The 16,641-nt window shown below is 42.0% G+C and overlaps 1 protein-coding gene across 1 annotated transcript in view; it reads right to left on the reverse strand.

The window, feature by feature from the left end:
• Nucleotides 1–16,641, reverse strand: part of ext1b (exostosin glycosyltransferase 1b) — a 145,940-nt gene that overhangs the window by 29,072 nt on the left and 100,227 nt on the right. Inside the window, exons 2-4 of the mRNA XM_037795405.1 lie at nucleotides 12,039–12,132; nucleotides 7,004–7,111; nucleotides 4,503–4,622 (exon numbers count right to left, since the gene is read on the reverse strand). Of these exons, the coding sequence (XP_037651333.1) occupies nucleotides 4,503–4,622; nucleotides 7,004–7,111; nucleotides 12,039–12,132 (322 nt within the window). The remainder of the gene's footprint in view (nucleotides 1–4,502; nucleotides 4,623–7,003; nucleotides 7,112–12,038; nucleotides 12,133–16,641) is intronic.

Below are 16,641 nucleotides of genomic sequence, written 5' to 3' on the forward strand. Positions count from 1 at the left end.
ATTTCGAGTCGGGCTGCACGATTTCGAGAAAATATCTAATTGCAATTACTTTGATTGACATTGCAATATGATTTGCGATATTAGAGAGAATGATAATTTTTCCATCATAATTGTAATTTTCATTAAAAACATATTAAAATGACTATGGTGGGATTTTAGCAGGGATTTGTGCCAAACAAAGATGTTTTCTTAAGCCTGTAGAATATGATGAGTAGGCCAGATTGATTTCCAGTAATACATTCTACATGTATACATACATTTGCATAAAGCAGCATATTTGCCCACTCCCATGTTGATAAGAGTATTAAATAATTGACAAATCTCCCTTAAAGAGACATTTTGAACAGAGGAAAAATGTCTGATTAATTTGTCATTAATCGTGTTTAACTATGGACAATTATGCGATCAATCGCTATTAAATATTTTAATCGATTGACAGCCCTATTTCATACATTATATTCCCTTTCTGCCAATAGATCCCCGTAATGCTTCACACCACTGGCCCTTTTAAGGACACACAGTTTGTTGCCAGGATCAAACTGGTGTCATTTTAATTACAGCAGGGTCTCTGTATTCTTCAGGCCAGCCTGCCTTTTGTGAGACTTCCTTTTCAATTCAGCTAGTTCAAACAAACAAAACCTACCTCTGAAAAAATAACGTTTCACTCAGATCTCAGAGGACTCGTAAAAATCAGTGTTGATACATTGCGTTGATAAAGCAACAAACCTTTCAGATTATGGAGGGTGAAATATTAAGGATTTGATCGATGAGCCTTGCGATCACACCTTAAAAAAAACACTGCAAATTGAGTTTTCACATAATAACATCAAGAAGCAGATAGTCGTAAATGTGAATGAGTATCAACACGGCTAATGTCGCAATAACCCCATTTCAATTCGGAATGATATTCAGAGTATTATTCAAAACCCAGCCGGTGAATTAGAGCAGGTGTTATAAAAGTGAGTCTGCGGGCGTTACATGAAAGTCAGAAAGCTGGCTGAGCTTTCCAAAATGTTTGCTTTATATCACCTCAATAGCAGCTATTGATCGTGTCAAGAGTGAACTGCTGTGGCACAAAGCTGAGGTAAAAAGAAATCCATGTTATTGTGTAATATTTCATCTGGAGACAAACCGAACTAACTCTTTCTTTTGTAAACGGAGCAGCAAGTCAAAGGCGTTCGTGGCGGTCAGTCACACAGACAAAAACACATGACTCGGTCAAAACCGAGTGCATGGCTGGACCGTGTACGGTCAGTCTGTGAATTTGTGGCTAAATCGTTACACAAACAGTCAGCGGTCATGTCAAGGTGAAATCCAGCGGTACATGTCCACCAGGTCCGGCGAGGACACTAGATGACGCGCTGCTGCACTCAACTGGCTGTTCAATCAGTGACGTACTCTATCGTTGAATGCACCTGATTGGTCCCTGGTTTTCTGTTTGCCGTTTCAAACAGGAAACAACGTGGCGGCCTGCTTGTAAACTTTCTGTTATTTGCTGAACGGGTTCATTCAAATACAGACCCTCTCAACCTCGCCGCAACACTCCCACCATGCATTGGGCGACTGCTTCTCCTGCTTTCCATAGGAAATGAATCAAAAGCGTTGAGACGCCCTCCGTCACCGGATCTGGTGGAAATGCGCCGATAGAGGAGCACTCACGCCGGTGAGTGGAACCTCTGACACGCGCCCCTGAAAACGTAAACAAAGGACTGTTCCCACCTCTTCATTTTGAAAGAGCAACGTCCAATGAGGAAACTCCAACATTCGGCCGACCAATCGTGTAACTTCATCAATCACTCAGTGACAGACGTTTGCGTTGTGAGGGCTGGCCCTCTGCGGTCCAGACGAAGTCATCAGCTGTATTTAAGCACCAGTTAGCCCTGATCCTGACTGCTCTGTCAAACGGACAGACGCGACCACAGCCACTATTTCCCCCGCCAGCTGCGGCTCGCTGTTGGCCTCCACTGATCAGGCAAGCAGAGGAAAGAGATATTGCTCCCGTGCCCTTGAGCCATGCTAAATTGCTGCAGTAAAACAGACACAGGTTTGCGAGGCCGTGTTTTATTGAATTGGGAGGTGACGGCGAACTCAAAAAGGACGGATGTACGTGCAGAGAGTCATGTGGGTGACGGCTGAGCAGCTGATAGCTTTTCAAAATGTAAAAAAAAGTTAATAAGATAGCCGGAGGGGGCTTACTGTAATAATATTGACGAAACAACATAAAAATTCATCACAGGGAGTAAAGAGGAAAAAAAAAAAAAACAGCACCGGGTGAGTTTTTTTTTTTTCTTTGTCCCTGAGGGCAGTCGATAACCATTTGCCTCAGCCGAACAGATTAACTCGAAATCCGTTAACTTCTCTATAAAAACACAGCCCACCACCTTAAAAAACCCCGAGCCCCTTACACCTTATGAGGGGCAATTTTGCTCGCTTGGCTGCGGCTCCTCCCCCGTCGGCGGCCCTCAGTCGGGACATGATGGACGACTCAATCTCACCTCCGAAAAGCCACAATCAACCAATTAGAGCATGATAGATAAATCCTGCTTCTCCGCGAGCACACTGCGAGCTCGCCTTTAATAGGTGGGTTTAATAGGTGTACCAGCAGCACGGGCCCGGCTATATTGACCTTGTGATTGGTCGAAACGCGGTCGCTTCCTGACAGGAAACACCGCATGATAGGTTGGACTTGTGTTTCCCGCTTGCTTGCCATCTCCACACACACACACACACACACACACACACACACACACAGTTTGGAGTGGATGTGGGAAGTCAATAAAAAGCTCTGTGAATGTGCACGAGGAGATTCAATCTGTCAAGATATCGGAGTGTGTGCATGTTTCTGAACGTGTGTGTATCATCACAGATCTGCAGCGAGGAGGAGGAGGAAGGAGGAAGGAGGAAGGAGGGAGGGTTGCAGGCTCGACAGGATGAATAAACCATGTCGCTCGTTATCTCGGGGGCTGCCACGGCAACACCATTTACATATGTCACCCCTTCTCCTCTTCACCCTTTCTCCCACCACTCTCCTCTCCCCGTTTTTTTTTTTTTTTTTACAGGACAGTCAGTCAGGATTAAGCGTTTAGCCCGCCACACACAAACACACACTGAGTCACAAGCTCTTTCGCCGTGTCACCTTGCTCTTTAGCGCGGAGTGACAGCGTGTCAGCAAGGTTATGCCTGGGTGGTGCCGCGTGAATCTGGGCTGACGCACCTTGACATATGGAGATGTGTTTCTGACTCTGTGTGTGTGATAGCGCACGGTGAGACGGGGGGGTTAGATAACAAACAGAGCAGACATGTAGGGCTAGCTATAAAATCTGACAGACTCTAGATACTGAAGCCACGGCACATTGCGTGCCGAGCGCGTGGGTGCTTGTGTTAAAAAAAAAGTCAAATTCAGATGTAAGATTTGGGAGGTTCTACTGTAAGTAAGATCGCAGCCTTGAAGGGAATCTCGCTCCGGGGCTTTAGCGACACCGTGAGAGAGGGAATTAAATGAAATACTTGGGTGACAGGGGAAGCGGGAAGAAGAAGACATTTGTAACATTTGGGATTGGATGGATCGTTTTTTTCCAGTCACATTTTTTCTAAACTGGATAGTTAACAAAAGTGGATGACAAAACGAGGTCAGAGGAATGAGGGAGGCTTCTGAACTGAAAATAATCCACCTGTATCAAACACTTTTTGTAGTTTTGTCCTTCACCAAGAACAGCAGCGGTGGTCGGCATGGATTGGATGGATTCCAACAGTGACCAGTTTTCACGGTGGGAGAAAAAACTATTATAATCATCTTTTAAAACTAAAATGTTCCAGTCCAAGAGTCCTGCTATGTGGAAGACATTAAGCTTTGTGCCTGTGCCCAGAAAGCCTAATGCTAGGGCACTAAAAGATCTCAGGCCTATTGCTCTCACTTCACATATTATGAAATGCTTTGAAAGGGTATTCCTGGTGCATCTCAGTAGGCTGGTTTGTGCCTACTAGGATCCAGATCCATCTGGAGTTATCTGGTGCATCTGTCAGAATAATGTTTTTTGACTTCTCTAGTGCTTTTAATAAAATACAGCCTCATATTTTAGCCAACAAGCTTCTTAATTTTAACCTAAATAGTTCCATGGGTCTTGGATTACCTCGCATGTAGATCTCAGTATGTGAGGCTCCGTGGCACGGTGTCGAACACCATCCCCACCAACACAGGGGCGCCACAGGGTACGGTTTTTATCTCTGTTCTTATTCACATTGTAAACCTCTGACTGCAGCTTGTGACAAATTCTCTGTGAACATGTGCTGAAAAGTCCTTTTTTTGCTCTCTGTAAACGACACTGTCCACCCTTCTATTTTGCTTCTAGCCTTGAACCAAAGAGACCAGAGAGAGAGAGAGAGACCTGAGAATACAGCAAAGATTGCAGAGAGTCTGCTGTGACACCGCAGCCCTCTGAGAGAAAGATTGATGATGGAGGAGTAGGAGAGAGGAAGGCAGAGAGTGTGTCGTGAACGCTCACCTCCAGCGTGGTCAGCACTATCTTTTCCACCGAGGAGAAGTAGGCCTCCCAGAGGAACTGAGTCTGCTGTCTGAGGGACAGGATCTTATCCTGGTGGATGGAGCGCACCGTGGTCGGGATCTGCAAAACGACAAAACAGCAGTCAGTCTTCACTCAGCACAGATCTGGGACCTGAACTGTAGTGACAGGAAGATTAAAATTGGTCCCAGAGATACATTCATCGACAGATAAACACATTAAGGAGTGGAAGTCTTGTGAACTGAAGGCTGAAGCAGATATTGCAGGTTTTCTGGAGTAGTGGACAAAACTATTTTTAAGTCATTTAGGTCAAGTCCAAGTCTCAAGTGTTCTCAAATCACTTCTCGAGACAGGTCCGAAGTCCTTGAGGGAAAATCAAAGTTGAGTCACAAGTTTTAATAAATAAACTGCAAGTCAGTTCTCTGAATGCTGACCATCTTGCTTACAGCGGTGTTACTGAAGTTACTGAAGTGCTGTAGTTTTCATGGCCGAGACCAAGTCCTTTTAAAAAGATAGGCCTAACAATGTAATATTAAAGGCGTGTTTCCATTTAAGGCCTAATTGTTGCTGTCTTATGCCTCGTTCACACTACACAACCCTAGCTCAAAGCCCCAGATCAGAGGCAAATCGGCATTGGCTCGCCGCTTGAGCTTCATGTGTGAGCCAGGCTAGCTGTTTTCAGTCTTTTCTAAGCTAAACTAAGCTAAGCTTTTAACCCTTCACTCGTCATACTGTGCATCTATTTAACAATTTAAGCAAAATAAATTACAAAAAATCTATTTCTTTGTATTTTTATATCAAAGTCCAACCCTCTTTTCTTCCTGTAAAACACAATATGGCGTGTGCTTACGTAAGCTAGTACCAACCAGTTTCAACCAATAAAATCATGACATCCATCCATCCATCCATCAATCTGCAACTATCTGCAAGTATCGCGCTACATCCTAAGCCCTAAGGATTTGATTTAAATCCCTCTCGTAACTGTACACCGCTCAAATATTCAGTTTCACTGGGGAACTCTCACAGAACAGAAGCTAAAGACGCTCCAACTTCCATTTCACTGGGACTTTAATGGACAGATATGAGAGTGGTGTCAATCTTCTCATGTAACTGTATTTTCCCTAAATGTCAAACTTTTCCTTTAAAGTCTAAAACTCTGGCAGCAATCTTGTCTGCAAAGTCTACCAAATTTCCTAGTATAGGAGTTAAAACATGCTATTTTGAAAATGTACAATCCCAGGGGGAAAAAAATGAGCATTTGCAGACATACATTTAAGGGAAAGAGGCGCACAACACAAGGAAAAAACTAACAGCAACAGCAACTATCAGTCATCAAAGAGTATTAGGGAAGAAAAGCTAAAATGCTGCAGCAGCCTTTGGTGAATGCTTTTGTACTTTCATTTGAAGGGCTGTGTAGTTTAATCCCTATGTGAGTTTATTTGTCATAGTAAAGGAGGGGATAATGGCAAATAAACACGTTTTATCCACTCTTTAGTAAATACTGCCACATCCTGCTAACTGGGAACATTTTTATTGAAGAAGTAAATATACGTACATAAATATGCAGTATATTCCAAACATTTTCCCTGGTTTCAAGACAGAGTAAATACTTTGAATGTTCAATACGGGTATCCCACATTAAGTGAAAAAACATACATTGATATACTGTATGTACTGTAATATGAAACGTATCATGATACAAGGGTTACGATTCAGTGTATTGCGATACTGTAAGCAAGGCGATATATTGCGATTTTTAAATCTAATAATAGGAAAACTGTCATAGTATAAAGAACACACCACCATATGCATAAAAACTGAGTAAAAAATGTCTGAAAAATGATCTGAAATCAGAACAGTGGGATCTGCATTTGCATTTATAACAGTCCCTGTAACATCCAACATTATAGCACTATTTTGAGAGGGCGCATACAGTTAATCTTTGCATAATTAAACTAAAAATCGATAGTGATTTTGAGAATCAATACAGTACCACAAAGCGTAATATTGTGATACTCTAACTAACATAAACCCACAGATATACCCAGGATGGCTCAGGCACTTTGGTGCTGCACAGAGTTATAAAACTCAATGTCAAACAATATTATTACACACTTTCATTCAAATTAAGATTTAATGGGCATATAATTACTTTTCCCCCATGAAGTTCAAGCAATTCCAGCCAAATCCATTTGCTCGTTCTATTTATTTGCCCTCTCATATAACAATGTGAGGCTTTGAGTGGCATTTCAAGCAGTCAAGGACTTGGTATGCTGCTTGCATTTTGTTTAGTTGTCAACCACTTCACTAGAAAACAAAACAAAACTGCATTTGGGGAATAGAACTGTGTATAACTGTCTGTGTATAAGATATCGACAGTCAGAAAAAAGGGTTTTGTTTTCAGCAGATGTGCTGCTGTTTTAGTTTTCAGGTGATACACAGAGTGTGCGGTTTCGTGTGAGTTGCCGTCTTCGGGCTGTTACCTGCAGCAGGAGCCTCTCGTCGCCGATCACCGCGGCTGTGTTCCAGTCGATGATTTCGGAGAAAGGCAGCTCCCAACCGTTACTCAGCATCACCGGCACACATGCAGCCTGATGCACACACACACACACAGACAGAGAGGGAAGCTTGGACATGATCCTTTACAAACACAATCAGAGCTACAACTAAATCATGCAACATATTGATCTGGATTATTAAAGCTGCTACAAAGCGGCTCTTTTCATATAAAGGCTGTATTATAATTGATCAGTTTGTCTGTGACCCTTTGTGTTCATGTCTAAATTGCCCATATGGCAAAAATTTGATTTTCAAGCTTCTCTGGTGTAATGTGGACATAACATCATACATAAAATCACTAGTGAGGCTTGGAGCAGCCAAGAAGGGAAGTCACACAACAATGATGCACGCAGCAGAAGGCCCATTATTGTCTTTATAGATGCCAACTTTATCAGCTGCAGACTGCTTCAGCTGCTGTTTCAGAGCAGGAATCTTATCAAAAAGGGCCAAACTTTAACAACTGAGAGGGAAAAGCAGCTGCCTAAAATAGCCGTACTACAGATTTAATCACAAATTATTAATCCTAATTATATGAGAAGCACTTATTGCAGAACTTTTTTGGGATGTATCCTGACAAATGCTCCACTTTGTTCACCAGCTAGTCGCAAACTTTGTCTGCCTGCTGTTTGGTGCTGGTCGGGGATTTTTCAGTGGCTTTTACCCTGAAAACAGCTGCTTGATGTTGGAAACTATTGATGAAAGCAGTGGGAGTGAACCAAAACATTAAAGCTGCAGGTCCTAAAACCCAAACAATAAGCTTAAAGATGCTAAAGAGCTGAGGGGAACTGCTGCGTCTGTTGATAATTCTCATTGGGTTCATCACTTCCAGCCCTATCACATCACACAGTCATTTGACCCATTGTTCAGATAAAAAAAAAATATTTGTGCAGCTTTAATTTAAAGGTACAGTGTGAAGGATTTGGTGGCATCTAGCGTTGCGGTTGCAGATTGCAACCACATGAGAATCCCTCCACTCACTCCTCCCTTGCGGTAACGTGAGCCACAGAGTGCAAAACTGCGGTAAGGCTGTTAGCCTCACTCAGAGGCCATCCGTACCATAATAACACTACTTTAGGAGCAACAGAAGTCAGACCGCGGCTGGCGGTACCACAGTTTTGCACTCACATTACCGCAGTTTCATAAGCGTGTCGGAGAACTACGGTGGCCTTCGGGTAACGTAACTTCAGGTAACGTAAGCCAATGTTTGGTTTGTCCGTTCTGTAGAAACATGGCGGACTCCGTGAAGAGGATCCGCTCCCTATGTAGATATGAAGGACTCATTCTAACGAAAACACAACGGTTCTTAGTTTCAGGTGATTATACACTAATGAAAACATAGTTATGAATATTATATTCCATTTCTGCTAATAGATCCCCTGAAATGTTACACACTGTTCCTTTAAAAAAACAAAACAGTGCAGCCTTGGTGTACAAATATGGGCTCAAATGTAAAACATACATACATATTGCTTGGATCATTGCTACAGATCAAACATGAGCTGAACACAACGCAGCTTAGCAATCAGATAAACGGAAATAAGCTTGAACATACAATCTAGATAAGCAGGCAGGCAGCATATAGTCACAGATAGTGAGGAATTCAATATTACGACGACTGATATGGATATGAAAAAAAAATCCATTTGTTGGACAACAGATTCCACAGAGAGTCTAGTCTGGATTTATATAAACCAGGAAACATGTATTAACTCCGCTGTTACGCTGCTGTGCGAAACCAGAAACAAAAATAATTTCTTAATGACGTGCTTAATAGTTCTGTTTCTGATTCTCTTTGTGTTTATTTAAAGGGGCCGTACACATGCCACGTCTAAAAACACATGGAAAACGCCAGCTGTGACGCTTTTTTTTCTTTCCAATGTGCTTGGGAGGGTTGCGCTCCTGTCACGCCTGCCGTTACTAAGCAACCAAAACCTGCGTGCTGCGATGACGATGATGATGATGATGCGGTAATTTAGCAGGAAGCCTCACTGACTAAACTAAACAAATCAAAACAAAGATAAATGCATTTCGAGCACCGTAAATCCATCACAGTAACTTTACACTCTATTTCTCTGTGTCAATTTGGCCTTTCAACTGGATGTTGTGACGTCCTCGGACAGAAAGGGGGATGCGAGTAAAATAGTCTGTGGGACAGATGGTAAAGGTTTGAGTAGCCCTGCATTAAAATGATTACACTCTCCTCTATATATTATAAAGAAAAGATATCTGCCGGCTGTGATTGGTTGTTCCTCGTCACATGACATGCGCTGCAGTGTTCCAAAAATGTGGAAAAAGTATTTTTTATCTCCGGCAGAGCCGTCCTGGCCCAAAAAATAGGTGCATGCTCTTGCGTTTGAGCGCACCTGCTGCACGTCTATATGGACTTGAGCGAGCAAAAAAGACGCGTGTATGGCCTCTAATAGGTCTTCTTTAAGTGAGCACACTCACTCAGTGTAAGGCCTTTTCTTTTTTTTTACAGCTGCACCTGTTAACGCATCAATAATATAACGGTAACTTCAGGTACTGGAAAGTTAATTACACAAAGGAGGCGAGCAGGAGGAATGATAAAGAGAGGAGAAAGGGGAATTAAAAGAGATCAAAAGGCAGAAGAAAGTGGATAAATAGATGTGGAAAAAAAGATGAAAAGAGGGGAGGCAGTGAAGCTGAATGTGACCTTTGGCAAAGGAGTGGCAGAGGGATGGAGGGATGAGAGGAGAGGTAGAGGGAACAGCTGGTGTGTGTGTGTGTGTGTGTGTGTGTGTGTGTGTGTGTTCGTTCGTGGTGGGAGTTTGATGTAATGACGGCCCTGTCACTCCCAGGTCATAAAGGTGTCAACTCAACCAGAGCTGGCCCTCGGGCTCTGCTGCTGTCTTCTCCACAACACACACATTCACATTCACACACACACACACACACACACACACTCACAACACAATCCCATGCATACAGATATATATACAGCCACATAAACAACCTCCAGGCACACACACGCACACACACGTACACACAGAGTTGACCTCTATTAGCAATTGCTTTCTCATGCAAAGACCAAAGCCTGTAAATACTCTCCCTCCGTCTTCCTGTAGACGGCGCGAGTCGATGGATGGAGTGAGTCAGACAAATGGAGGAAGGAGAGGAGAGGGCATATTTCCCTCCTGAGTGAAGTGTGCTGGTGTGTGTGAGTGTGTGTGTGTGCGGCAGCTGATAGTGAGATAAGCGCACTTATGTGGGTGCACTCTGTGGACGGTAAGGAGAGGTAAAGGACAGTGCAGTAGTAATGCGGAAGAGTGCAGTGCAGTTATAGAAATGGATGAACAGGGGAGGGAAAAAAGAGAGAGATGTGAAGTGTGTAGATTTCAAGAGGTTTGAGTGAAGTGGAGGTAAATGCAGATCCAGTAGGAAATGACTTTAGATTGGACAACTTTACCTCACTGGTTATTATGGTCATATGGTATGGTGAGGTGTTGCGGTACATCATGTGTGGCAATTTTAACTTTATGTACACTTAACCTTCACAAACTATTACACTTGGAAGAGCAAAAAACTCCAGATTCTATCTTTGTAAACCATTTTAATATTCCTACATCACTGCGACATTTTTGAAACTGGAGTGCATACAAAACAGAACCAGTCAAAAGAAGAAAAACATGAGCAATTTTACCTTCTATGTGGGTGTAAACTTGTTTCACTGTAACTATAACTAAAGGGTGCTTTTCACACCTATCCCACCTAAACGCAGGATTTTATGATAGCAGATATGTGATTTTAGCTTGATTTCAAAAGCTAAACTACTAATAAATTCATCTGGGGATCGTGAAACCTATTTATGCAATGCAAGGTAGGTCAAAAGTTGTTAAAACTGCTGTGCTTGTATCCGACTCCGGGTAATTTCTCAGTCCATTAAAAAGAGTGCGACAGCGATCCCACAGTAATAAGCACCTCATGTGCATGTCCGGCGTTTGCACAAGTCATCTGGGAGCCCACAAAGGGGCTTTTGTCCAGTCCTGTCTCTACCTGGTCTATTAGTTATGAATATTATATTCTATTTTTGCTATGTTTTCATTAGTGTATAATCACCTGAAACTAAGAGTTGTGTTTTTGTTAGCTTAGAATGAGCCCTTGATATCTACATAGGGAGCTGGTTCTCTTCACGGAGTCCACCATGTTTCTACAGTAGACCAGAACGACAAACCAAACACTGACTCTAGAGAGAGCCTTTCGCGTTTTTACGTTATCTGCAGGCCACCGTAGTTTTTCCGACACGCTTGTGACACTGCGCTCACGTGAGCCACAGAGTGCAAAACCGCCACCAGCCGACATTACCACAGTCTCTTGGAAAGGGAGGAGTGAGCGGAGGAGCACACCACTAGATGTCGCCAAATCCTACCCCCTTTAATAGTAAACTCCAAAGATCTGCCTTTCAGAAGAGACCAGGATCATTCAGTCATGGGGGTGAGAACTACATAGAAATTGTTGTACAATTGAAACTGCTCATCTGACACTTGATCGATATGATTGTTAAACTACCAATACAACACAGATTTACATTTTTTCCAGAAGCCCTGTAAGCACTGTTTTTTTTTTTTATTTTCACAAAGTCAGGCGACAACTTAACAGTTCATCTGCTAAATTCATTCACGTGTTACAATATAAAATACAGTTTAGAGGCAGGAGGAAGCAGTTAATCTTCTCAGTGAAGGCTTTGTTTGTTTATATTAATTACACCATTAGTCTGAGAATTAAGGTGGTAATGATTTAGGGATCCTTTAATGCTAAGAGTAGCACCATTAAAACAAATGCTAAGTGGGAGGTTCGGAGTGTGGGAGGGGAATCCTTTTCTCCCTGGTAATATTGCTGTAAGGCATGAATTTACCGCATGTGCAGAGCTTTCTCATAATGGGATGTGTGTTTACAGTATGTGTGTGTGTGTGTGTGTGTGTGTGTGTGTTGCTTGTTTACCTGCAGCGCCTCGAGGAAGCGAAAGGAGCCCAGGCGTCTGCCGCGGGGCACCAAGCAGAAGGTGGAGTTGTGGAGCATCTCCTTGTAGTCGTACCTGCAGAGACACAACACACACACACACGTGATGAGTTCACTGACATAGGCAAGAACGTGTTATTTATAGCAAGACACTTAGAAGAATGTGTGTAATTAGAGGAATACATACAGTGCATGCATCATTGCTACTTGCTGTAATGAGCTATATAATTGGACAGTATATCACAGTTGAAGAAAATTGCATGCTAAACACGGCTTGTGAGCTACGTCTGTATATATATATACGGTCATTGTTATAATATGCACATGGATATACACACATTCACAGGAAGCTTTTCACAGATTTTTATGACATAAACCTAAACAGGCAAATCAGGAACACACACAAATCCTGATGAAAGATTTCAGCAAATTCCAAAACCACCCATTCCTGTGGTTTTAGCTTTGGCTGCTGTGAAACTCCACTGTGTCTGTTGGTCATGACTCAAAAGGACAATTCCGGTTTATTACAAGCACAACCTTGGGCGATACAAGGAAGCAAGAAACACGACCTGCCCGACAATGAGACAGGTTATAAAGAAGCCCACAGCTTGGTCAGAATATCGAAACTTCTATAGTGATTCTCAGAGACGGGATCGGGGATCGCAGGACATTTTATTACGGTCGCCTTCCATAGTCTTTTATTCAAGATTGATATCTGCAGTACACCTTTGAGCCACATGAGGGAGCTTGCATGTTCGTATTGTTCTGATAATTGTAGCCAGCACTTATAACATTGAATCTAATATGAAAGGCTAGCGTACATTCTGTTGTTTTACTGATGAGAGGAAAAAAACAAGAGTTAGCTCTGCCTTAGTTAAATGCATTTATTGGGTCTCATTTATTCTTATTCCTTTAGTATGCTATATTTTTTTTGTGCATGTAAAAGGTCCGCAAAGTCACAAAGCCCAAAGTCCACGCCAAAGGCACGTATGCACCTGATAAATAAGCATAATAGTTCCTCTTTAAGTATTAAACATGTATATGTTTTCAATAATATGCATAAAACCAGTTGGGATTTACCAAATTTACTGTATATCTCTTTGAAATGACTGGTTAACCTATTCAAGTTAATATGAGGTGATGCAGAAATGGCTGTAAAAATGGTCAGGAACGTTCATTTACGCACAGATTTGCTCTTCTCATGGTTTATAGATATAAGACCAGTTGTGAATTGGGTCGTGATGGTTTGTCATTTTTAAAAAAGGTGCAGTCCCCAGAGAAAAAAGTTAGTGAAACACTGATCTAAACTGCTTTATTTGAAGGTAAAAACTGAAAGCAAGTACACCCAAAATGTCTGTGATAATCCATCACTATACAGCCAGTCTGCTGGGTCAACTTTGATCTGGACATTTCCTCTGTATAAACTGATGGATGTTTACAATGAACAGTTTGCAGAATAATTCTACCCTTCACCTTGGTTTTTCTCCTCCAAATATGTTTGGGTAAGCTGGCGTTTGTTTGCAACCTGTCTCATTTCCTGCAATGTCAGTCTGACTTCTTTTTTAATGATGTGGCCGCATTCCCAAGTCTCTGCAATTAACTTTGTGAGCACAATGTTATTATCACCGATAGAAGCGATGGCCAAAACTAACAGAACAGGATCCAAATTGTCAGAAATGTCATAAATCTCCCATTTCACTTCTGTTTCTTTTACACCTAACAGCCTCTCCATCCATAAACTCCATCGCATCTCCCTCGTTCTTTCTTCTCCTCCCACCTCTTCCTATCTCACAAACCATACGCTCCTCTGCACTCCCCCTCTTCTTTACTCGCTACCTTCCTCAATCCCTCTATCTCTTAAAGCAGGATGCTGACGCTCCCTCTCTCCCTCTCCCCTCCCCTCCTTCCCTCTATCTCTCCAGTGAGGTGTGTCTTATTGCTCTCCAAACAGGGTGATCAACCCTGCCAGGGGTAATGAGCTGAGAGTGACACCTGCTTCCACCACACAGCTGGCTCTCTCTCTCTGTGTGTGTGTGTGTGTGTGTGTGTGTGTGTGTGTGTGTGTGTAACAGGGAAAGACAGAAATGGGGAGACGGTGTGTATCTGTGCATCAGTGTGTGTGTTTGCATGCATGCTGCTTTTCTATGTGTTTTGACAGTTTTTGCATGTACTGCTGAACACAAGCGATGGTGCCACGCATGTCTTTAATATAGTATTTACTTTCTCCTCCGCTGACCCTTCACCAAGTAACCGAACGCCACGATCTCACGGTTTCTCTCAATTTATTTGCTTCTCCTGTCCTCTTTCCGTCTTTATTCCTTCTCCGTCTCGCTTTCTCCAAATGTGGACACAGCAATGTCTCCCTGCGTGGATTACTTCTCTCTATCTCTGTCATACAGACACAGAGTTAATAATAAAAGCCACCTAAACGCTAACATGCCAGCCGACAGCGCAGAGCCAGGCGTCGCGGGGTTGCCGTGTTGTTAAGTCAAATTATTCTCTAATTTTTTTTTTTACACATTTTCATTAATAAATGATTTTCTAAAAAAGGGAGTAGATATGTTTAAGTTGTTTTTATGTCACCGTGCAGACAAAAGTTTCCTGCTGCGAGGAGACACAGATCACAACAACTTCGAGTAAACTATATCTTCTTGCAACAATGAGCTCAGAAAATGTGTTTTACTAAAGAAGAAAAGGGAGAAAACTCAGGAAGAAGCATAACTAAGATGGTAATTATGCACCAAGGTAAAAAAACAAACAAATACAAAAACAAACATTTAAGCGTCTATACTGCCAATAAAAATCTATTTATATACTTTTTTTAACAACAGCTGTTGTTGCCTGTTGGGCTTCAGTCTGCCATGTTATGATTTGAGCATATTTTTTTATGCTAAATGCAGTACCTGTGAGGGTTTCTGGACAATATGTGTCATTGTTTTGTGTTGTTAATTGATTTCCAGTAATAAATATATACATATATTTGCATAAAGCAGCATTTTTGCCCACTCCCATGTTGATAATATTAAATACTTGAAAAATCTCCCTTTAAGGTACATTTTGAACAGATAACAAATGTGATGACTGCGATTAATCGCGATTTAATATTTTGATCGATTGACAGCCCTATAAATTATGCATTAGGGTAAAAAAACAAACACTTAAACTACATTTAAGCATCTGTGCTGCCAATGCTTTTTTCTAAAAATCAATTTACATTTTTGTATTATTCATTTCTTAATAGAGCTGCAACATTGAATCGATTAGACTAAATTATTGATGATTAAACTATTGAATTAATCACCAACTATTTCAATAATCAATCTGTTTGAGTGATTTTTTAAGAAAAAAGAAAAGTCAAAATTCTCTGATTCCAGCTCCTTAAATGTGAATATGTTCTAGTTTCTTTACTCCTCTATGACAGTAAACTGAATATCTTTGAGTTGTGACATTTTGAGGACGTCATCTTGGGCTTTGGGAAACACTGATTGACATTTTTCACCATTTTCTGACATTTTATAGACCAAACAACTAAACGATTAATCAAGAAAATAATCTTTAGTTGCAGCCCTATTTCTTAAATCTTAACTTTTAAAATAAACAGCCATAAAAAAATGACACCAATGATTTTTGTTTGAAAAACAAAATGAAAGAAAATGGAAATAATGAGCCATAAGGGTGTTTCAGGTTGGGGGTTAAGAGACTCGTGAGGCAGAAAATCATTTCTCATTTAGCCATAGTCTATAACAAGGTGAAGGTTACAGGAAACACACACACACACACATTCTGTTGTATTGACGATGCCGTGGATGTACTGTAGCTTCTACAGGCGTGTGACACTGATTGCTGATGCTGCCTTCTGTGTGTGTGTGTGTCTGTGAATATGGACCGAGCTGACGGGGCAAAGCTGGAAGCCAAGCACTACGTCTAAACACACACACACACACTTGGTGGTGATTGTGATTGCTGATGTTTTGCCGGCGAGATGCAGCCTCGTCTCTTCTTTAGCCAAACTCTAATGAAGTGCGGGAGGGAACATGACAGCCTGCGATAAAATCCCACCCTCATTCACACCTACATGCATAACGTTCTGCGCGGCACATAACACGGTTAGCACACGCGCATAAACACACACAGGCGGGCTCGCATAAACACACACGCGGCGCGAACAAGCGACAGCTGCACGCCCTCACATTGACGTTCCGTCACCTGTCGATGGAGACGAAGAAGCTATCTTAGCCCATATTTCCACACCAGCTGTCTGCCTGGCCGGTGTCTGTTCGGGCATGTGTGTGTGTGTGTGTGTGTGTGTAACAGCCCACAAAACAGGCCGACATCTGATGGCAGTGAATATCAATGTGTGGATTTAACATGCAACAGCCCTGTAAAGCGTTTTATAATTACAGCGCTTCTGTGTGTGTCACATCTTCTGTCGCCTTAATGCATATCTTTTCTGTTTCTATTTGACCTGATCTGCCATTGGAAGAACAACTTCTCGGTTCATTTTATAACCAATACAGGAACATTTATCTCAAGTCTCTCGAGCAAATCGCTGGTTCACAGGATGCAAATTTTGGCGAGGTGTCTT

Source organism: Sebastes umbrosus, chromosome 15, assembly GCF_015220745.1.
Source record: "Sebastes umbrosus isolate fSebUmb1 chromosome 15, fSebUmb1.pri, whole genome shotgun sequence".
Taxonomy (NCBI): Eukaryota; Metazoa; Chordata; class Actinopteri; order Perciformes; family Sebastidae; genus Sebastes; species Sebastes umbrosus.